At 39.9% G+C, this 24,145-nt stretch overlaps 2 protein-coding genes and 1 long non-coding RNA gene across 4 annotated transcripts in view; 1 reads left to right on the forward strand and 2 right to left on the reverse strand.

The window, feature by feature from the left end:
• Positions 1-10,641, reverse strand: med24 (mediator complex subunit 24). Of its 2 annotated transcripts, none has more exons than XM_046377316.1 (26): positions 10,507-10,641; positions 10,120-10,250; positions 9,934-10,016; positions 9,797-9,835; positions 9,639-9,712; positions 8,781-9,004; positions 8,432-8,543; positions 8,134-8,284; positions 7,807-7,920; positions 7,258-7,311; positions 7,001-7,083; positions 6,816-6,902; positions 6,419-6,518; positions 6,086-6,228; positions 5,817-5,854; positions 5,611-5,693; positions 5,165-5,343; positions 4,310-4,409; positions 3,735-3,910; positions 3,365-3,629; positions 2,670-2,851; positions 2,490-2,583; positions 2,273-2,372; positions 1,639-1,719; positions 901-1,049; positions 1-385 (listed from the first exon to the last, which is right to left on the reverse strand). In XM_046377316.1, exons 2-26 carry the CDS (start codon positions 10,247-10,249, stop codon positions 269-271), a joined length of 2,958 nt encoding a protein of 985 aa, XP_046233272.1. In that variant the 5' UTR covers position 10,250; positions 10,507-10,641; the 3' UTR covers positions 1-268. The 2 variants fall into 2 exon arrangements, with proteins under 2 accessions (XP_046233272.1, XP_046233271.1); XM_046377315.1 differs by having other exon boundaries at positions 6,419-6,530.
• LOC124052731 overlaps positions 10,512-24,145 on the forward strand; it is an 18,549-nt gene continuing 4,915 nt past the window's right edge. The window contains exons 1-2 of the long non-coding RNA XR_006842040.1: positions 10,512-10,795; positions 12,847-13,056. This is a non-coding gene — a long non-coding RNA (uncharacterized LOC124052731). The remainder of the gene's footprint in view (positions 10,796-12,846; positions 13,057-24,145) is intronic.
• Positions 21,336-22,786, reverse strand: kcnj12a (potassium inwardly rectifying channel subfamily J member 12a). Its single transcript, XM_046377317.1, has one exon. The coding sequence runs from the start codon at positions 22,769-22,771 to the stop codon at positions 21,539-21,541; it is 1,233 nt and encodes a 410-aa protein (XP_046233273.1). The 5' UTR covers positions 22,772-22,786; the 3' UTR covers positions 21,336-21,538.

Raw genomic sequence — 24,145 nt, forward strand, 5'->3', positions numbered from 1 at the left:
TATTTATTTTAAAATGTATTTACATACCTGTTTGCATGAGAAACAACAAAAAAAAAACAATAGAAACACTGTGTTTACAGAGACAAGGTTACAAACATGTTATTTTCCAACAAAGACAATCGACGATCCAGCCAGGTTCTGTGCTGCTCTCAACAGACAATAAAACACGAGTCTGAGCTTTTTTTAAATCGTTGGCTGCACTTCACCCACCACCCACTGGGCCAACAGGGGGTCAGCTGGGTACTCAGTTTAAATTTAAACCCACAGTTTACAGAGCAGAGATGGCTTTGGCAGCTACTCTCCTCCCCAGCGGCAGAGTCAGGTCAGTGATTGCCAGGACAACTTTTGGTTTGGCCAGAGCAGGTAGCTTCACCAGCTCAGAAACCTGCATGCACAAAGAGACAAATGACTGTTATTTTACAGCTCCAATGGGCATCACAAACTGATTATTTAGAGGGTGACATTGGGTGCTTGATGTGGTTTTCAGGGTGTGCTGGTTCTTTGCATGGACAACTACTTAGGTACTAGTTAGGTAGGTACTTTAAAACATTTGATTTCCTAATTATTTTCTTCTGTTCGTCAAAAACGACTTTATTTTTCTCTATCAGAAGGCACTGTGAACAATCTTATGGTTACAGGCTCCAATAAAACCATAAGTCATACACAACAGCACCAACACAGTGGCTTTATAACACTCTTGACCACTGGATTCTCCTACCACTCTACACCAAAGCACACAATCCTCAATGTGTTTGCAACCAGCAGAACACACAATACAAAGACCAAGAAATTCCACAGCCTTCCCAGTAGTGTCTGATGCAACAGCCACTTATCTCCCTCCTTATCTCTACCTGTCTGCCGCCCCCTCCCAGTTTCTTCTCTTCTCAGCTCATAACTCACCATCGTGAAGGGCATGAACTGCAGGATGCTTCCCCGACTTCCCTGCTCCGAGCACTCAACACACTCCTCAATAAAACTCTGCACAAACTGGGTGTGAGGTCCCGCCATCTTGGAGCCCACGATAGACGAAATGAGGAGGAAAAGGTTGGCTGAAAAGGACACAGCAGGTGGTATGAATTACCAAGGTTCAAGTAATCATGCATTTATCTACTCTACTATCTACTATGGCATTTTGCCTGAGGTGACAGACAGTTAACGTAGAGGCTGTTAACTAGAATTTTACACCTGCAGAGAAATATCTATTGGTTTAATTCAATGTTAATCAAATAAAATAAAACCTGCCAGTAATGAAAGTCTTCAGCATGGTCAAAAATGTGAAGCTTTTCTTTGACTTTCATTCAATTACAATTGTATTTGAATGTTTGATGATCAGCTGCTTGTGCTGGTTTATAACATTCCTCTTCAACTTTGATAACAAAATCTTTCATTACTGACATTTATGTGAACTATAAAACTAAATTCAGCGTTTGGTTGGGTGACACACTGATGGGGAGGCCAGCATAAGGTGTCTTAGTAATGTGGTGGCTCCCCAAGAGCAGGCAGAACAGTTTTCACTTGTTTGTCTATCTAATGTACCGTACCGGTAATCACAAATGAAGTCACAAAAGCAGGCCTAAAGATTACACAGATCTTTGACAGGTAAAAAGGACTGTGCATGGACAGAGACAGTGTTCTCACCCAGGACTCGGTTGAGAGGGTCCCTCATGTTGACAGTGTGGAGCTGGGAGGCAGAGAGGGAACTGCTCATAGATCGGTCTCCTGTGAGATCACACATGACTTGAGACACAGCAGTTCACTTTTTTTATTTTAATTTTTAGCACAAAAAAAACCAAAAAAGAAAAAAAAACAACTTCTCATACAGGATCCTGTATGTCGTTTCAATGGAATAGATAACAAAAAAAAGAATCTTAAAACTCATAGTTTCAACTGACCAAGCAAAACTGTGATTTTTTAAGAAGTTCTTTAAGTAGCTGTAGCTAAAATTTCCAGAGCATAAAAGTGTAGCATGGAACCACAATATAATGTTGCTCTCAAAGTCAGCTTTCAAATTGTTTAGAGCAAAAATTTTGCAATAGATGACAGAGCTCAAGTCAGAACTTGCTTACAGGTAAGATGCTTAACAAATAACCAGAGTTGAGACGGATTGGTTTATAAGCCGCAAGATTATTTGCTTCTCTGATTAAACTAAAAGTGCTTACAAGAAGCAACTTGCCCATCATAATCCACAACTTAGAATGCCAGCCAAATGACTGAAAGGCCACAGGCTCCAGAACTCAACCATGCATTAAAACATAGATGTTAATAGACTGACCTGGACTGGACAGGGCTACAGGCTCGTCCTCATTGGAGCTGAGCAGACGCATGAGTTTAGAGGGTTGAGTATCATCCAAGGGAAACAGGCTGTTGTAGTCCTGCAGCGGGTAATATGTAATATAACATGTTAGACTACGCTGTATTGGAATAGGAGGGAACATTTCACTTCATGGTAACAGAACACAAAGCCCTGGTGACACGCATGACTGTTCTACCTCAATATCTTCTCGCTGCCTTTTGCGCTGACGAGCAGAGAACGAGCCTTTGTGGTGAGAGGAGTAAGAGCTGAGCGCACACCACACGCACAACCTGAGGAGTGTCCAGGAGAGTAAAGTTAACACTAGACGCCCCAAATGCCAAAAACGTTCAACATCAAAGTATTAAACTTCTCTGACTTGGCCAACGCCTTTCCGGGGGGGTCTGCCAGGTGGTGCCAGTGGGCGGAGTCTGTCAGCAGGTTAGGCAGAATGGTACCCAGCAGGGTGAGGGTGATCTGCTGAGAGTCCAGGCAGAAGATGCTGTACAGTAGCTCCACCACCCGATTGGCCCACTCCTGTCGAGTCTCCTTCAGCAGCTCCTGAAATAAGATGCAGTGTTGATGACACACGGTTAGTAATCTGCTGAACACATTCTAGTTAAGGTCTCTTTGCCTGCACCTTTGGTTTGAAAACCACATGGAGTTTATGACCACTGCTAAGGCGGTGGAGAAACCTCCACAGAGTATCTTAAATAAACCAGTGTCTTGTCCACTTACACAACAATTCACTAAAAAAAGAAAAGAAAAGAAAAGAAAAGAAAAAAAAAAACTCGAATGTTTCACTGAGCAACACGCTGCTTCCAATACAGGAAAAATACATGACCGGTGATAAAACCCCACAGGGACCACTGTCCTGTGAAATCTAAAGACCAGGCAAAACATCTGAAGCCATCAACTGGGGCTTTATTACACTGAAGTGGGTATTTTTATGTTTTTTGTGATTAATCAAGAAAATAATAATCAGTTAATCAAAAATGAAAGTAACTGTTTGTTAGGGCTGGTTTTGCTCATGTTGATCCTCAAGCCATCACCACCTTTCGTTTGTCTTCCTACCTTGACCAAGTTGTTGGTGAACCAGAATACCCCCCCCATGTTGAGAAGACTCTCAAACAGATGCAGCGCCCGGCTGTCCACCCAGCCTTTGCGCAGGACGATCTGGAAATGCTTGCTGAGGGCCATGTGGATGGGGTCTTTGGCAGGCAGCAGGTTGCGATAGGGGATTGGCTCCTGGCCCTCCACTGGGGGGCGCAGAGTTGCACCCGTTTGCTGGAAGACGTCGGCACACATGTGCTCCATGATAGAACTCATGATGATCACGCTGGTAAGAGTGAGGGGGACAGAGGAGGTCATTGTTAACACATATTTGAACACGCCCGGCTGTGAATCTAATTCCGTGTATGTTTCAGTTTTTTTTTTTTTGTACCGTTCATTGTAAAACTGTAGAGTGTTCTCGCCGTACAGCGGGGTTACAAGCTGTCGGATCATAGTCTGGGGCTTCTCCCTCTCATCCCTCCCCAGCATCCTGACATGGGCCACCAGCCACGCCACCGCACAGATCGCCATACTGCACACCTTACCCTTGATGTTGTCAGTGATTTTCTGCACTCAGAAAGGGATGACAGCAACGAAAAAAAGAGGAAGGATGTGGTGTATGGTCAAAGATGAGAGGATACTGACTAAAACCGCATTCTTCCACATTACGCGATACGAAAACATGAATGGAAAAGGGAGAAGTCAGTTTCATCTATAGGAATTTGTGACGCCACTGCTGTTGCAAAGTTCTTAACACATTGTTTTTCATTAATTTCCACAGAATATGTCATGCTCACTTGAGTCATGAGTCAAACTACAAAAGTGAAAAAGATACAATTATTAAACATGCAATGGCGAGGGAGGTTACTGCTACAGTCCAAGCACCTTACAAGCAGCTAACTGATATCTCATAATATTTTCCAGTCACATGACAAGAAATTAGAAAAAAAAATAATTTTGACAGACCTGCACTGCTTCCACAGAAAGAACACCATTCTCCCACGCATTCAGAACTTCCAAGATGGCGGCTGGAGTGCTGAGGCAGATTTCATGCCATTTCACCTGACTGTCACAACAGAAAAACGTCAGAGGAAGTTCCATATTTAGAGCTTTGCTGGGCAATTTTAAGAAATTTTCACTCGGCAAAAAAAAAAATGAAATGAAAATAAAAATGAAACAGTGAAGTAATCTTCTAGTAACTACTCTAAATGATTTATTTAGAATCTGAACTCTTACAGTCCTTGTTTCTAAATGACTAGTTACAGCAGGCCTTCATATGTCAATGTTCAATATATTAGAATAAAATACAAAAATCAAATTTACAAGCAACCTACAGTATATGTTTATTGTCTGACTCAATTTAATGGTAAAAGTCCCCTGCTTTAGAATTTTTATTCAGTATATTAGCATTTAATGGCTTACAACACACTATGATGTTGTACACAGCTAAGAGGACATTCCCAAATGTTATTAATGCAGAGTATTTGCAAGCACTTTCTAACTTATCCTATTGAGTTATATTTGGTATTGTATAACGGCGATTTACTAGATAATCATTCATTTTCTGTTTATACACCACACCGAGTGTGAGTATCAAGTTATAGTACCCAATAGGAGGAATTATAGATGACAAATATATTCATAAAGACTTTCCATAAATATTTTTTGAAACATATAAATATAAAAGCTCAATATGGTAGAATAATTAAATTACTGCCGTTTCATATAAATAATAAATAAAGCACATGAAAAGACTGAAAGTAAAGTGGTTAAGTCATGCACAAAACATGATCTTTAATCACCAATTACACCGTAACTTACACTAGTTTCATCTCTGAGGAGTTGTTCAGCAGGGTGACAAGACTCTCAACTTTGCCAGGCTCAGGTCTGAAGCAGGGGTGGTCTGGGTTCAGCGTCTTGCCTTCCTCGGGCATACATGTCTGCAGCCATGTTTCAAAGAAGGGCGTCTCCCCTGATGGGCTAGGGTCTGAGAGGATCACCTTCGAAAGAGAGACAAGGGGCAACCATGTACTGTATGAATTAATTTTGGCTTAATCAACCAAAATGGAAAGCTGACTTAAAAAAGCACATTATTCTATACTGCCAGCAGAGATGCAGCAGAGGATGTTAGGTCATTACTGCAAAGCCTTCTGTGGACACCTGGTGGCCTTGCACTGAAAGAGCAGGCTGTGAAATCCACGAAGAATACTTCACCCTTCAATGTCATTATATTAATTCTGAACAAGTCTGAAATGCCAAGAACTAACCTCGGAACCATATGTCTGCACCACATGACAGAGCATAAGGAAGGAGATGTCGAAGAGCAGGGCCCGTACTGAAGCAGACTTGGCTGAGGAAGAAGAGGGAAAAATAATCAGTGTTGGGTATCTTAATAATTACATATTATGTCAAGGAGGAGAGAAATTCCCATATTAGGAACATGTCTCTCTTGCTTTCTTGCATTTAAACTCACATCCTTCACCGCTGATGTGCTTGGGAAACTCATTAAGCCTGGAACAAAAAAAAAAAAACCCACATCATAAGATATGACACGTTAAAAAAAAAAAAAAAAAAAAAAAGAAAAGAAAAAAGTAAAAAGATAAACCACTTCCCCTGTCAACTGGAGTTTCCAGCTGGGTAAATACAGCAACATTAACAATCTGTCACCCTCACGCAAGTCATGATTCTGGTGACTGAAACACCACTTGTCTTAATTTTCAACTCTGTTTTGCATTCACTCACTTAATGAACTTCCTGGCAAAGGATTTGAGTTTCCCAGTGGCTGCTGCTGCAGCCAAGAGGAGATCTAGGCTCTTTCCAGACAACATGTGTCCAAGGACCCCCAAAAGGCCCTCGGGGGACTTGGAGTGGTCTGCATCAACGGTCTAATGAATGAGAAAGGAGGAGATATGTTCATTTGTTCTTTTTACAAAAGCGCATCTCCATAGAGATGTGATCTTTGAGAACTACTTTAACTCACTGACACATGAAATTTTGCTCGAGATATTTCTGAACATGCAAGTTTGATTTTCTTGTCATTGCTTCCACTGAGATCAGACACTTTTGGTGCTCTACCTTGAGAATATTGGTGACAGTGGGCTCTGCTCTCAGGATGAGACCTGGGTTAGGTTGGATGTTGGCATTTTCTGCTGTCTTTAGCCTTGGGGCAAACTCTCTGTCCTCGGTCCTAAATCAAATTTGCAAGGGGAGAGGGGAGGGGAGGGAGGTGGGAGGAGGTGGGAGGAGAGGGGAGGAGAGGGGAGGGAGGTGGGAGGAGAGGAGAGGGAGGTGGGGGGGGGGGGGGGGGGGCAGGAGAGAGACAGATATGGGGAGGAGGGATCGGGGATATGGTGTACTGTGTGAATATGGTGAACAATTTTTTCTCCATAACCATAACCAAAGGATTTCAGAAAATAAAGGAAAAAGACACAGAAAACAAATGTCACGGTCACATCTGTTCAAAGTGAGATACCGTTTTGAAGTGAGGCAGGCTGTATTTGACTCCGACAGGAGACCGAGTTTGTTACACTCTTGTAGGAGCATGCCAAGGCAGTCACAACTATGTACAGGACAAGGAAAATGATAAGTGTCATGGCGATAGCATACCAGGCATTTAGCTGACTTTCTTCTTTTGAAGCAAGATTTTAGAGCACTTACTTGCATCTCTGATCTGCTTTGTCCAGCAGTGGGGTGAGTTTGAGTAAGTACTGAAATGCAATATTCACATCCTCCATGAAGTCCTGGAAAACACATTTGCTAGGTTTAAAAATGAAAGGTTCATCACATTGGATTCATCCATTATTGTTTGTTTGTTTGTTTGTTTGTTTTTTCCAGACTATGGCGATAATAAATGTTCATGATTGTGTCAGTATGTTAATCTTTTTAGAAAGACATCAGTGAGTCAAGTGTTTTACCCGTCCTTTGTCACCATGAGGATACTTCTTCAGTCGGAGCAGAACTTGTGGAATCTAGCATGAAGAAAAAGGAAAACAACATTTAGCTAATTCTGTCATGGACGCCCATAGATCGGCGATGGAGATCTTTGAGTAATCTCATATCAGATGTACTTTATTTCATTTTGAATATGAAACTGCAGCAATAGACTAAAATGAGTCAAGGCAAAAGATAAAATAAGCCTTCACTGATCACCAGAGGGCAAATTCAGGTGTTGCAGCAGCACAAGGACAAAAATAAATAGCGATAAATAGAAAAAGTAAAACAAATACAGTATATATTTCATATAAGTATATGAAACTAAAATAAGAATAGAAATAAAAAATAGAAACTATAAGAGTAATTAAGGACAAAACAATGAGGTTATGTGACAAGGTTGTGATTAAACTCAAGCACAGAATAATATACTATATGATGAATTAATTATATTGTTTGTCTGTTAATATAGAATTATAATGGAAATGCAGTTTGTAGTGTAATACAAAGTGTAACTTTGAGGCAGATCTTACCTTGAGGAATGTGAAGGCAGTCCATTTGAGCTCCTCTGTGCCCTCTGGTGACTCAATGAGGCCGGTGAAGCAGGCCTTCCAGATCTCCAAGACAAAAAGAGGAGAAGGGATCCGCTGTGGAGGACAAACAATACGAGATTATTGCTGCTAAAAAAATAAAATGAAGAGAGAAAAACAACCAAACAACCTTATATCTGGCCGGTGTACCAGTGAAACTATAGCAAGTTCAACAAAATCATGCAATAACATGCAATATTTTTGTCTACCAAAAAGCAACATAATTTCAGGCAGATTCAACATTACATTTCTTTATGACAAAACGTTCACCTGCATCCTCTTTATCATCATCAGTTGCTCCACCAGTGGCTGTGTCTCCCCTGTGAGATTCATGGTCCCTTCCAGCATGATGAAGGCATGGACTGATGGGAAGGACGCATGGATTGGCGGGTCACACTGCACAGATAACATCATGGGAATACTGAGGAAAAGAGCGAAGCGTTAGCACAAGTAGGACTGACTGTCATGATCTTTAAATAAATACACTGTTACATCTAGGCTGAACAGTGTCATGCACAAGTTAAAAAGTTCTGTGTATTCAATATGAGGAAGAGGCTAGAAAATTCACCCTGTTACTAGGGACAAACTCTCCTCTAATTTAGTTCTCAGTGTCTGGTTAGGTACACTGCCAAGGCCGTCCGTCACTTTCAACACCAACTGCTCGATATTACTCCAGGAACCTGTGGAGTAATAGCAACAGAAACACTGTAAGATGTCTGGCTCATAACAATCACGCAACATTTGACTGCATTTAATCTTTAGTTTTCATTTAGTGTGTTTTTTTTTTTTTTTTTTTAAATCAACCATCACTTGAGGTTTACATGTTGTTTTCATGTAGCTTTGACAGGGCAGAACGACCATCATATTGATGGCAAAAATAATATTTGCACAAACACACACACAGAAAATCATAACACCTGGTTCCTCCAACTGAGCAATGTGGACCAGGGCTCTGTTCTTGGTGCTATTCATTAGAGTGTGAAGCCTCTCCTGGCACGTTCTCAGACTGGCCTCTGTGCTGGCTGACGGACCCAGTTCTCTCAGCCTCTCGCAGTACCAGGCACAGCCCTGCAGCAGCCACACTACCACTCCCAGCAGAGCCCGACACAGCCCAATGCATTCCTCTGCTTTCCCGTGACAGCTTTAGAGTCAGAGATGAGAGGCAGTGAGTCAGAGATAGTTTAAATCAGAGGATTCTCTTCCAAAACCAAATTCACTTTTTGTTTCAAAAGAAAACATGTAGGCAAGCAGTAACAAAAAACAAAAACCCACAAAACACTACATAAAAAGATGATAAAGCCAAAGATCCTGGGGATCTTAAGAGCTGATAGTTGAGGTCAGAAAGAAAAATGTGATGTGAAACTAAAGACTAACTTCTGAAACACTGCTGATCTTGGTATTATATTATCACTTGACCAAACAACTGACCAAAGCCTTGGAAGTAGCATTCTGGATGCGATGCAGGTTATGTGAGTAAAGCAATACCAATAGTAAAGATAAAGGATAATTTCTCAGCTTCCTAAAACATAATTAAATTTCTTCATTTCACATGTTGTCTCAATGGTGAGTGTGCAATCTTGCCCCATTTCACTGCAGATGATATTCTGAGTGCTATGGTTGAACCTAAGTTATATATTAGTTTATGAACATAATCCCAATCAGTTAGATCATAGATTTCAGAAGAGATGCCGTTAAAATTTGTTACAGGAAGAATATTAAAGGTAGAAAATATAAAATACTGATGGAGAACCACTATTATGAATAATTTCACATACCTGAGACGATGGCAAAACATGTTCATGATCTCCAACAGCGATTTGATGCACAGCTCCCGGGAAAAATCATCAAACTATAGGAAAAGAGATATACTAGTAAAACATTTTATAGTAAAATGCATAATGATATGCCATGATTTTCACCAGACATTAATTACCTTGCTGATGGCTGTAAGCACACTAGAATAAGACACCATCTAAGGAAAAAATAAAGTTAGGATTACAACTTGCAAATTAACACCAATACTAGTTTACACACTGCTCAGAGGCCACTACCACTGCTTTTTTCTCTCACCTGGGAACTTATGGCATATTTTAAGTACGACAAAATAAGGGGGTTCGGGGAAGGACCAATCATCGCTTGCTCCATCAGGGCCTCTGGAATGCACAAACAGCATTTAAAGCCACAACTGAAATATCCAAAAGCGTAAAATCAAATAATTAGCAAGAGCCTGAGAAACGTCTCCTCCTTTCCTCTAACCTGCAAGATTAAGATAGTCCCATGTTGCCCCCTTCGGAAAGTTTTTCTTGATGTTTATGGCCCATTGGTAGTCACTCCATCGTTCCTTCCACGCCTGCAGAATGGCTTGCTTAAGATTGACTACCTTCATCCTGGTGGAAACGATCGGACACAAGAGCAAATTTCAATGATACAGCGATTAAAGTTAGTTCGTGTTAAGATATCATTCGGTCTAGTTCATTTTACAAATGTTATTCAGTATTTGGCTAACCTAGGTTAGCCGTTAGCTTCCGTTTATCAGAGATTAATTAAGATAAAGTTGTTTTGCTGGGTGCAATAACACACAAATGCCACAGAAAATCAGACAAAACCCATTTACACTGCGCTCATACAGTACTCGATGCCTACCTGACTTTTCAGTTTTTCAAAAAAAATACATTAGGTTTGTTTGGAAGCTACTCCGCTTCACAACACAAAGAACGCAATTTTTGCTGTCAACGACGTAAGCGTTCATTGGTTAATATCCTGACGTTTAAGTATTCTTTCCGCGGATTGGTTAGAGAGCCGCTCAACGCTCAACTTCAGAGTAGTGACTTAACATTATCACAAGATGTCGCACTTTACAAGTTCGAGAGTCAAAATTCAGCCCAAGTCCTTTCAGTCCGTTTCAGCACTGCATGTAAAGTCTGGTGAAAAGGTAAGTGGTCTAAAACAACACACCAAATTAACCAAGTGGAGACATACTGAAGAATTGCTTATCGTTAAACTTGACCAAATAATCTCTTCGTTCAATTATTTGATTTCATTCGGAAAACTGTTAGGGTTTGTAGGTTATAGGGAGGAGAATTACCGTGTTTGTAGCCTTGTTATTTCATAAACACCAAAACAACAACAAAAAGGAGTCTTTTGTTTGGTTACACGCGGATTCAAAGTGAAATTTTGTAAAGCATTAAAACTGAATATTAAGATAAATGTTGAAAAAGTTGAACATGTATATGTAAAGAGACATTAACGAGGTTCATTAGTGAAGACAGTGGGACTGTAGTTTGTTATGAATGTAAGAGTGACCATGAGTTACTTTACATCGTGGAAACCCTACAGTCAATAATTTAACCTCAGAAGTGGCTATTTTTTTTCTCCAGGATGGCAGAGGCCTAAAATAGTTTTCATCGACATTGCCTATCCAATCTCACTCCACATACCTGAACCTATCCAACCTAACACACAGCAACCCAACAATCAGTATAAATATGTCTAGCTTATCCCCCTCAGTAGGCCTACACATACCTGTACATACAATACAGAAGCTCAGATCAGCACATTTCAGTTTTAATATCTGGCACACAGGAAAAGATGATAAACAGCAGTGCATTATGATCAGATTTTCATTCTAGGATTCATGTAATGCGAACACACACTGGCTGCCACTTTGGTTTGTACACAATCCCATCAGGTAACGATCCTGGCCATTGTATGTCAGGGTCGATGAGGAACCCACAAGGATAGAGAGTACCGGTAGTTTGCTTGCTCTACAATACTCCTCTACTGCTGCAGGTTCCGTGTCAAGCCCTCTCCTAACGTCCACAGTCTCTTGGCCAGTTCTCAGAAGTGTTCCTCTGAGATTTTCAGCAGAGCTCTGTCCTCATGGTTTGACAAATCTCTCTGAATTTGGAGGAGGTGATGCAGGACCACCTTAGTTGGTATGCTCTTTTGTGCTGTTTTTAATTTCGTGTGCTGTTTAAAGGATGCTTCCGGGGACATCACTTGGAGCTAATGATGTTTAGTGCAGATAAAAGAATGGGTAGTGGGTCCTACCCTGTAATCATGAAGTGATGGCTGTGGAGAGAGAAGGGGCATCTGTGTGTGGACTTGTTTTGTTGGCATGTTATAGGATAAAAGAGGTTCTCATTGCCGTTTTCTGCATACAGAGTTAGGCAGAGGTGTATTATTGGCTACAGGCACCAAATAAACAAATCAAGTACAATATAAGTTCAAAGGAAACACCTAAGATTAAAGAAAGGCCTTAACTGTATTTAAGGTATAGAAAGACTTTATTTGTGAGAGTATGATTTTCATGCAGATTACAGGCCATCTGTCAACACTGGTGAATCAGATAGTAAAGTTTATCAGTCATCAATACTAAATGTACTCAAAAATCAATGGAATAACTGATAGCAATTCACTTTTTCACTCTGCAGGACCCTGTGAGGTGTGTGCAGTAAAGACACAGAACAGTGAAGGAAAGTCAGAAACCCACAAATCTGCTCAAAATCAAAACGCTTAGGTTAATGATAATGAGTTATTTCAAAATTTGAATGTGTTTGTTTAATTTCAGTTATAACCAGTTATCTTTTCCATGGCACACAGTGAAATGGTTTTTTTGTATTATGTAACCACCCCATTCAGCTGTGTGATTCACTGGCTCACTGTAATTTAATCTTTTTTGTGTGTCCTTTCAGGGCTTTTGAACAAGGTTTTTTGTTATTATGTCACATCTTAGATGTGTTTTTAACAACACTCACAATACCAGGCACACAGTCAGTGAGAAACAGAATCAAAGTTTGGGATTTATTGAGAGATTAAAAACAATACTACTGTAAAAAAATAATCTGGTTATACACAACAAAACACCCACAAACCACATTTAGTGTAAAGGAGCACAGACAGTGTTTTTAATATAAAGAAAAATCTACTCGAGCATGGTCTACAGAGTTTTTCTAACTGTCTCCTCTCCCCTTTTGCACTTAGTTCTTCATCATGTTAAAGGGGATTCTGTTCTCCATATCAAAACCACCCAACTACGTCCGCGAGTGAAGGTCCTGTATTGAGACTGAGGTAACAAAGACCCTCATTCTGCCTGACACCGAAGCCGTTGTCCCGGCTGGAGCGAGGTCTGTGTCCTGGGACAGAGCAGTGCCAGCCAGCAAGAGATGATCCATCCGTCCTGGCATAGTCTAGGTAGGCTAGGGATAAAGGGGTGATGAGGGTGTGAGGTGTATGTGTGTGTGTCTGGAGGAGTATTTGGGGAGAAGTATCCTATCCCTGTTACCTTCCACAGAGAGCTGCATTAGTGAAGGGTGCTGACAGATTTGAGTCTACCCCTGGGGAGACCAGAGAGACTGTAGTCGCAGCTCTGTGTCTGTTCTCATGACTTCACTGCAGGGACAGACCCAGTTTTGCTGACTCTCATTATTCTTCTTAGTTACTGTGCGATTAGTTTAAGTTTGAAGCTATCGGCTGTAGCTTATCGCAGCACAGTGGAGCTCACTGACACTTAAGCTGTGGTGCTCAAAACGCCACCACTCAAAAAAATCACCTTGCAGGGATTATTTTCATTTCAGACTTGTTCTAACAGAGAGAAGACAGTTCACAACACGTTTCATTGATTTTTATGAGTATTATTTTAAAAGAGATGTTTATAAATTTCTCAGATTTAATTTTACAGGGTCTTTGTGCAAAACAAAATACCTCTTGGCTCCATTATTCTGGACTGAACAACAGCTGCATTCGTAGAACATCAGGAAATAACACTGAAACTATGTGGATTATTGTGTTTTTGTGGTAACTATTTATCAAATCCATGTGTGGAAATGGGTAGATAACCCATCCTATGTTTACCTGTATCATCTAGACAGACAGAAGAGGATACTCTTTCTGAAATAAAGAAGTAAACAGAATTAATATTTAATGGCTTGGAACTGCACATCTGTTATAATGAGCCTGTTATAATGGGCCTACTCTTTCTACAGTCAGTAGGTCTGTATAACTTCACTGTGCTGCTCTTTCTTCATTCCTCTGAAACACACACAGGGCCTTTGGGCACACATTGGTAATTACCAAGGGTTGAGAACCAGGAAATGAGAGTGGCCCCCTCATGTCCCCTCAGGTTGTCTATTCATGTTACTCCATGAATCAGGATAGTATCTACAGAAACCAAAAGAAGATAAGGTACTTAATGTGTTGCCAGGTTCAGTGCTGCACACAACCCCTTTCTCAGGTCATAGCACCACTGAGGACGCAGTCACATGTAGAACAGCTGATGATGGAAAGAATATTGATGAAAATGAATGATTGGGAAATCTAATGTTAAAGCTGCAGTGAGCAACTATGCCTGCAATTGAAATCTAATATTAACTGTGTGTGCCGGGATTCAAAATTTGAAAATAATTGGTGACCTACAGTGTTGAAAAAAACCAAAACACTGCCAGACAGCCATGTATGCCTGAAAGCAGCACAAAGGCCATATTCTAATGGCGCAAGGATAGATGCAAAGCTGTACTGTATGCACCGTATAAATATGATATCTGATTTAATCAATTTTACTCGCTGTTTTTGGACATACATGGGCCATCCCCACAGGTGTTTTTAATTTCATTCATTGCCTAATTAGACATCTTCTCAGGACTGTGAAGGCCTGTACAGAACCGGCTGGTTGACATTTCTCACTTTCCTCTGACATCATGCATATTTAGTGCACAGAGGTCCAATTAGCCAATTGAAAACACCTGTAAGGGTGTGCTGGGCCTTCAACAGTTTGAATGTAGCTGGTTTCTGTTTTTTTTTTTTGTTTTGTTTTTTTTACTTAGCTCGTACTTAAGCCAACATTATCCCAGTAGAGCTTCTTTCAGCATTGAGGCCCTTCTGAGGTGGTTTTAGCTGTCACACTTGTAATTCACTAATTGTCATCAGCAGGCTGAGGCAATGGGAGTCAGCAACAGTTTATGTTGATATGAAAGAGGAGCAGGTCTTTTTCACATTTTGACTTGTTATAGTCAGAAAAGTGCAGGTATTACTAAAAACTCTAAAGGGAGTCACCATGCACAATACCAGGACCCTGAACCTGAAGCAGCTAAATGGAATTCAGCCAATTCATTTTATTCTTCAAACCTTTTCTCCTCTAAAACAATGTCAGTGTATTTAGCTAACTGGCTGATTAGATGATACCATCAACCAACCAACCTCCATGTCTTTTAAAATCCTCTGTGTACTTGTGCACCGTTGACAGCTGATGGACATCACCAGTTTGCTCTTGGCTTATTATGCAAGACAACAAGCGTAGGTGGTTGGACAGGGCTTGTTGTGTCTTTTCCATTTGGGCAACAGACAACAAAACATGTCTCAGTCTTTGGATAAATTCCCATCACATTTAAGGACCTCAAGTTTTCTAACTCAAGCCTCTGTGTTGGCAACCGATCAGTTGAAACAAAATCCACGAAACAAGTCCGAAATTCAGAAATTATTTTATACTTCAGTTTGTACCAATCATGGATCTCCTAATGAGCTATGTATTACTGAGTACATGCATTAATTCTGTATTATTAATATTATCATGCTTGAAAAGTTTTGTACCACTCATTTTCATTATTTGCTGTAGCATGATACATGTTATAACAATGGAGTTCCTTATCTCACATTGTCTACTATTGTCAGTTTCAAGCACCATGGGATGAGCTTGTATTCATGTATATAAATTCCTTTGTAATCGATAATGTTATCAAGGCACAAAAGATGTATTTCTAATAATAAAACATAAACCTCAGAGATCCAGTAAGTATTTATGCTTGAGTGATACCATCACAGAACCTAACTGGGAGTACTTTTAGCAGTGAAAGTGTTGGCCACAGAGCCACATGCGGCTTGACACTGAAGAGCTTTATATAGCCCCTTCAACATGATTTCTCCTCATTTTACTGTCATCAAGAGTCCAGGCTACAGGCTAATGCTGGAGTTTGTTCCAGCATTAATTAGAACTAGTCTATATAGGCTGGCTGGCAGGGAGCCTGGCGAGACCACTTCCTTGCATTCTTTGATATTCCTCAACTGGCTGCAGTCTGTCGTAGGTGTAATGCTTTCAGTTTTATATCATGTAAGCAAATGTGTGAGTCCAGGCCCCAGCTGGTTTAATCAGCTGTTCCTGGGAGTCACAGAAGGGACATTCCCAAGGGATCCTGTGTGTCAACTTGCTGTTGCGTAAATCATCACAACCCTCTATCTATCTATCTATCTATCTATCTATCTATCTATCTATCTAGCTAGCTAGCTAGCTAGCTATATATCACCACCTCCTCACTCTTTTTTTGTTTAGTTTTTTTTTGGACAGCTGGTTCCATTGCATCAGCCTCCCTATGGTAATTAATTGGTTGTATTAGGAACCGTAAGTGTGAAGGGAGAGGCTGGTGCATCAGTGGCACTCATAGCTTTGGGATACAGACGACTGCTAACAAACCAAAATTGAATTGCATCATTTTCTATCGGGGGAATATGTAGAAATTACCTCTATAAAGCATATAAAAATAATAATTTTCATGCATTTCTGCATTACAGTTTGGTTGGTAAAAATTTTGCAACAAACAGTACCAATAGCGTTGCATTCCTGAACAAATCTGTTAAATTGTGACCTACAGTGGACATGGATACATAAATACCCCAAAATACACAAGAATACCCGGGGATACTACTTGATAAGAATTGTTTAAGTAACTGAGGTCATAGTGTGCCATCCCAGTAGGCTACCCATGTGTTTAGGATTACATAGCAACCATCTCACTTGCCGGGCAGTTTATCCTGACATGCCCTTAATTATCTGGGACCTCTTGGCATCTAATCCTACTATTACAGTACACTACTTTGACATCACAGCTATCAAAAGACGATAGTCAAAGTCAAATTCTGAGTTACACAGCCCATGTTACACTGATGAAAAATCTAGAATGCCTTCATGCATTAGGCACTCATTAACACTGTCCATCTCTAATCCAGGCTTCACTTATACTGTATGTGTCCGACACCGAGCCAAACAAAGCCTAACATACACTATCCAGGCTGTGTTACATAATCAAGCTTGGCAAACTCTTCCAGCATAGCCCCTGTGATCCCAGTGTCAGTTAGTGTTGAGACCCAGCGCCTGAGGTCAGCACAACCAGTGGCCAGCATGTTAATCCTACATCTGTCACTCACTGTGAGTGACTTAATCACCCCAACCTGAATGATTTAGAAAGAACTGATGGCCACAGATCTCGTGCAAAGAGTTCAGGATTATTCAACACCAGTCAAAAATTTGTTCAGTGGTGCTGATGATGCCGTTGTATTAGCAGACTTGCGTAACTTTTTAAACTCTTAACGCTCAGGGGGCGGTGTTAGAGAAATGCCATACACTTGATCATGGATCTTTATGCACATGTGGATTCCTTCTAAAAGTTTTATGTATTTCATTATTGCATTAAATGTTGCATGCAATGTGTGATCCTTAACAAATCCTTCCATTTTGTCACATTTGAGTAAGAATATTGTTAACCCAGCAGGCTGCAGCAGTACAAATGTTAGGCCTAACTGAACAGTGCAACACTTCAACTTAAAAGAGAACCTAAATGTGCAGTTACTGTGCTATAGGCATTTTTCACAGCAAACATTTTGAGTTGTCATAAATACTCAGGTGTTACTAGTAACATCAACGACGGCTCTGTACTATTCAAGAGTCCCAGTAAGCTGTGATAGTGTGACAGTGAGCCAGCATGCATAATACCAGGAATGGCATTCATTAAACTTTATTATTTACACCTGTGCTTTTCCAACTGTGAAAGGACAAAACGTCTTCAGTGAAAAAGGCCCATAGTGAAATTAAAAGCTTAGGGTTTCCTCAGTTCTAAGATAGTTGTAGTAATGATCTTTCATGTGTTATTACCGCATTGATCTGACAAAGTCATTCGCAGACCTCTTGCCCAGTTCACTGGGGCCAAAAGGCCGCAGGCCCTGCTGGTTATTTGTGTGTCACAGTGATTAATTAATGAGCCTTCTTGAATAATTGGCCCAAGACCAGGAAGTCATCTGACTAAATCTTGATCCCTCATCTTAAACCACCCCTCATGGTGATGTATTACCCCAGCTACCACTCCATCCATTCATTAGGCTTGAGGATGTGAAGGGTTTGTATTGGATTTTACTTTTCAACACGGCCCAGACTGGTGGGCAATGTTCAACAAAAGAGATATAAACATTGTTTTTTCACAGTTAGTTTTTAATTGAATAATTTAAACGACTTTGAATTAAAATCAAACGCCCAGTAGACATTTTGCTGGACATAGGAAGACTTCTACAGAGGTCAAAGGTTTTTCCAATCATCCCTTTAAGAGAAATACCTGTTTAATCATGAACATCTGTGCTGAAATGAAACAACAGGAATTAAATCATTGAAAACCGAGACAAGAATCATATTTTTGCCTCTCATTAGCGATTTCATTGTAGTACTCTGATAAAAACAGATAAATATTGATTGCTGTATTCTATCAAAAAGAACTTTATATAAAAATAAGCAGGTTTGTTCAGCCTGGCTGCTCCCTATTTTAGTTTTTATAACACTACTATGCTTTTCCACTATAAACCTTTATATTTCACTAAAACATCTGTGTATTTCTTTTCAAAGGGCTCAGGTGGGCAACATCAAAGGTAAAATAAGCTCTGAAAAAAATAGCCAGTAAAAATGATTGAACTTTTAATCTCAGTGAAGATGTTTTTTAACTACTGCGAGTGTGTGTGGAGCCTTCACACATCATTGTATAGAACCTTCTCAGAAGGCAATGAGCATAATAAATTATTTTAGGTTGGGTGAAGAATGCTTTACTTATTAGCCAAGAAATGTTTTTATATTTTATTACATCCATCAATTTTCTAAAAAAAAAAAAAGGGTCAACATATAATCAAGGAATATCACAGAGTCAAGCATACTGCTAGCGTTAAATGACTATCAGCAAAATATTAGTCATTGTGACCAAAATAACAACCATTTTATGGTTCTCCTCTTTGCTTTAATGTTGGAATTTTTCATCCTGTCCTATATGTAATCTTTTATGTGTGAAAGTTAGTGAATATTGTTCCACAGGGACGCAACATCCACTTTTTAGTGAGGTAATAGATCAAGTGAACTTGATTTGAAAGTATTCTGTGACACAACATCATCATGTTGAGATTTGAATGATAAATTCTGACTAGGTATCTAGAATAAGGGATCATCTTTAAACACTATTATCCATGCCAGAGAAAAAAAAAGGTTGTCATGCATCAGAATTTTGTCTCTTAATCTACTGTATATAGTGATAGCAAATGAATACATCTATATAACACCTACTTAAATTTTTTGTTCATTTGGTTTTAACTTTTGATTGAACAGAGATTTACTTTAATTAATGGCATATTATACTCAAACCTCCAATCTTTTTTGGAATATGACTTTACATTTTCACACTGATGCTTAACTGTTTTTGGAAGATTACCTTGGGAACAATCACATCAAAACTCTGAGCTACACACCTTGACTTTGGTATTAAATCTGAGAAATCATATGCATACAAGAACAGTAAAAACAAAGGGATGTAAGGTCATTCACCTCACACCATGCCTTTCACTTGTTATCTGTGAATCAAGCATTATAAATATGCATGTTCAGTGTATTACAAGAGAATCATTAAGAACATATTAAAACTAGTATATTAAAACTAATTCAGAAAGGTGTGCTTCAGTGTTTATTGCTTCCATTCAGACCTTGGTCCAGTGTCTTAACTCACTGTATAAGCATATTGCTAAAATGCATTTAGCTGTCTACAGTATGTGATGTTTGAAAATGCCAGAGGAATCAGTATGACGAATGAAAATGGAGGAAGCTATTTTCTCTTTGTTTCACTGTTGATCATGTCTGTCTGTTTGGACAACAGTGAAAGTGATAACAGATTTTTAGCCCAGCTCAGTCTTGCACATTCAAATTACCTGTTAAAGGATATATTTGTCATATAATAATTAAATAATATTTTGTCTGTTACGCAGGCAACATGTGTAAACTCTGTTACTAACAGCAGAGCTGTTAAATTTACCCCATTCATTGTAAAATGAATCAAAATGTAGGGCCAGACTCTATTAGTTGGCTGATACATTTGGACTTTTGTGACCTTATTAACATAACACAAAGTGCCGTGGACTCATTTGTCCTTATGATGCTTGTTCGTTTAGCATTTGGAATGAATGCTTGTTGTGTGGTTAGAGACACCCAAACCTTACATTTCAAATTCAGCTTGACTTGTAGGACTACTGTCTGGCCAAAGAAATATGTCTTCCATTGTTTCCTTGTAGGCCTACAAACCTTTCACTATATGTAAAATTTTGACTAGCAATTTAATGCAACTTCTTTTTTCTGAACATTAAGTATTGATTAAAGCAATATTATTACATGATTTAATCTTTCACAGAAGTAGGGTTTCTGTTCCCTGAAACTGTTAATGATATCCAATGTTTAATTTTTAAAGAGGATAAAAACACATCAAGGTCGGTCAACTTCGGCTGGTTTGTTACAGTCTTACCTTCCGTATTTTATGGAAGAAAACTTGTTAATGATTACCAATAAAGAGGTTTTAGTTGAATTTAATTTATAGCATAATACTTCAAGTAGTGAAAGTAAAAGTACACTTTAAGGTGCATTATTTTTGCGGATGCAAATTTCTGCTATTCAGTTATTAATTTTAGGAATATAAACCTGGATATTGGAAACTGTATCTTGCAAAAACTTTTTTTTTCCTTCACTTTTTTGAGAACTACAGATTGTTTATTCGTCTCAATTGTGCTTTAGTTATGTGTGTATGATACGTGTAGGCCATTGCTGCCACATTATGATGTTGGTTGTTGTTTGTTAAAGGTTGATATATGAGGCATTAAGATATCATAAATAGTGTTTCTCTATGCAATTTCATTTCTGTTCAACATATTCCACTATGTTCTTCATAGTGCAATTAATTTTGCCTGCTCTCTCTATGTTGGTAGATTTTGGGATGATACCACTACTAAAATTAAGGTGTTGAATAATGTTGTTCTCAGTTGCTCACTGGTAAGATGTTTTATCACGGCTCAGTACATCTGAATGCTGCAGTGCACGAATTTTCAATGCGCCACTGAACGCAGGTCCAGCATATTGCAGCAATGCAAGGAGAGCTTAAGAGAAGCCTTGTAACACTAATATCTGTGCCCAAGAACAAGTTGAAATTGCAATTTCTATTTTTTAGAGGTGTTTTTGGAAACTGATACTGCACACAAAACATAACTTACCTAAGCAATGTATTTACACCTAAGATTTGATTATAAGGTTCTGTCAATAGTTTTCTGATGCACTATCATTGAACAGTCTTAACTCAAAACGACCATGTGAAAAAAGATTCAAGTTTCCATTAAGGAAGAAGGTCTTTCTCTAGCCTTTTCCTTGATTGTAGACATTCTTTACCACAGTTTTCTAAGCTGTGTATTCTCACTTTCCCACATTCCTTCCAGTTAAGTCCCTTTTACTGTTGCCTTATTTCTTTTCCAACCTTTCACAGTAGTCAGCTTTTCCTATGGCACTTTGCATTGTTCTGCATTTTTACCCTTGGATAAAGTTATTGAACGTTGACCCTGGGTCAATGGGTAGAGGTCATATTTCCGACTCTCTCCGATATGACCTTTGATCCAGCGCCCTGGTGGCCTGTAAACGTTCAAACTCATGCCGGCTGTTCCGGTCTGGACTGAGGTTTGCCAGTGCCCTGCTCCCTCCGCCTACATCCTCCTCCTCATCATCGCGGCTTAGGAAGGCCAGTTCATTTTCATAACAGAAGGAGTTTGAGCTAGGGACTAGGAACTTGTTCTCCACCATGTCCTTGGCACTGCAGCGGGGGGTGGACGGCACCTCGTAGGTTTTGTGAAAGTGAGAATAATCCACCTTGTATAGGTTTTTCTCCTCGAACAAGACTGGCTCAAAACGGTGACCCCAAAGGATCTCAGAGGCCAAGTAGGAGCTGCGAGCCTGTGTGGTCATGGCGGTTGCTTCAACCATCCCCTCCAAGATGACAACAATCTCAAAGTCTGCCGTCTCCAAGTCCTGTTTGCTGATCCCAAAAAGGGGACTCTCCTCATCTATCTCATGGAGAATAGTGATGGGTGAAACCAAGAAAATCCTGTCCAAACCTTTATCAAAGCCCACATTAATGTCTATCTGGTCAAGAGGAATATATTCCCCCTCATCAGTGATCCGAGGTTTGATGAGCTGTGCCCTGACATGGGCCTCTACAATGTGGCTCTTGCGAAGATTCCCTACCCTCCACATGAGGCACAGTTTTCCATCCCGCATGGCAATGACAGCGTTGTGACTAAACAACAGAGTTTGCGCTCGCTTCTTAGGCCTCGCCATCTTGGCCATGATGGCGCCAATCATAAAGCAGTCAATGATGCAGCCCACTATGGACTGGAAGACCACCATGAAGACAGCCACAGGGCACTCCTCAGTCACACAGCGGTAGCCGTAACCTATGGTAGACTGTGTTTCAATAGAGAACAGGAATGCAGCCACAAATCCATTGACCTGTAGGACACATGGAGTAAAGTTGTCATCTCCAGCTGGGTTATCCAGGTCTCCGTGTAATAAAGCAATGACCCAAAAGGCTAAGCCAAAAGCTAGCCAAGAGATAACAAACACAAGGGTGAAGACTACCAGCATCCATCGCCAGCGAATATCAACACATGTGGTAAAGATGTCAGCCATGTAGCGCTGTGACTTGTCGTCCATATTGGCAAACTGCACATTGCACTGGCCATTCTTTTTGACAAAGCGGTTACGGCACTTCCGGCGTGTGTGGATCTTGCCATTGCCAAAGCCGTTCATGCCATGCATGGTAGTGAGGCGAAGGCCCTCTTCTTCAGATGATACAATGCTGTAGCGGTTGATCCTTCCCACACTCATGCTCCCGGCGGCGCCTTCAGCTGCACGGTCAGAGCAGAAGGGCAGGCCTGGAGTCCCAGTGTGTGATCGAGGCCCTTTACAGCTTGTTCACTGGCTGAGCTCCATTTTAGTGAGTCACAGACAGGGAGCTGGGTGGGAGCCTTGTACTTTATTCCAGTCCCTGTAGAGAGTGTCGGGAGAGGAGAACAATATGAACGTCTTTCTGGGACATAATGGTCAAATGACACCATACCTGTGTATGAAACATCAACAAAGAACCAACCATAGAAGGCTATATCGACAAAACTTCAAAACATTGTTACATGAGTAGCACTATGATAGAAAGTTTTGCTACTGACCCAAAAAGGGACACTGATATTAACAGGTCATTACTTGTTATTAGCTATCTTTGTGTTTTATTTACATTTTCTTTTTTGAATGTAAAATAAGATACTTTGGTTGGATATACCAGATGTCAACTTGCACTGGATAAACTTCATTACTTGATTTTTGATCATATGATTATATGACCGATGTTGTCACTGACATTATTAGAAGCTTCATTCAATACCTTTTGAATGATTATCATCAATCGTTATTTATTATTTACATTATTTGGTCATATATTTTCAGTGTATTCATTTTTCTGTTTATTATAAATTCTCCTCTTAACTAATGCTCACACTGCATTTATCCTTTGGTAAATCTAACTATGATAATTAAAATAATAGGAAACAACAGGGATGATACTAACATAACAACTGTAACTCTTTCTTCCCCTGTCCCTTCCCAGTATAAGGTTTTTATTACTATCTGTAATACTGGTTACTTCAGCTACTGAACACTCCTTATCTTTGCCATCTTGCTCTTGTCAAACATCACGACTCAAAATCCAATTGGCCCTCACTGAAGGGTCCTCATGTCTTTTGATGTTGGCTGGGTAAGTGAAGAGCTGGCCTCACAGCAGATCCACTTCTGTCTCGTGGCACTTCCTGTGTTTTTCTCTTTTAAATTATAAAGGAGGTTGGCAGCTGAGACAAACCACAAATCACCTAACAGATGTCTATGACTGTGTAATGAAAAAACTGACCATCATGTCAGACACTATTGTAAAGGTGTCAAATTGTAGACCTACCAATGATAGGAAAGGTTGTCACACTTAGTTTTCAGTATGTCTCAGTTCTATTTATAGTTTATCAGCAACATGCCATGCAGTCATCACAACAGACAAGCCACACTGTTCTGACTGTTCTAACTTTGCCATTGTCCTTTCAGTGCAGTTTTGTTGGGGCAGTGAAAGGATATGTGTGTGTATTTAAAAATACT

Source organism: Scatophagus argus, chromosome 21 (genome assembly GCF_020382885.2).
Source record: "Scatophagus argus isolate fScaArg1 chromosome 21, fScaArg1.pri, whole genome shotgun sequence".
Lineage (NCBI taxonomy): Eukaryota > Metazoa > Chordata > Actinopteri > Scatophagidae > Scatophagus > Scatophagus argus.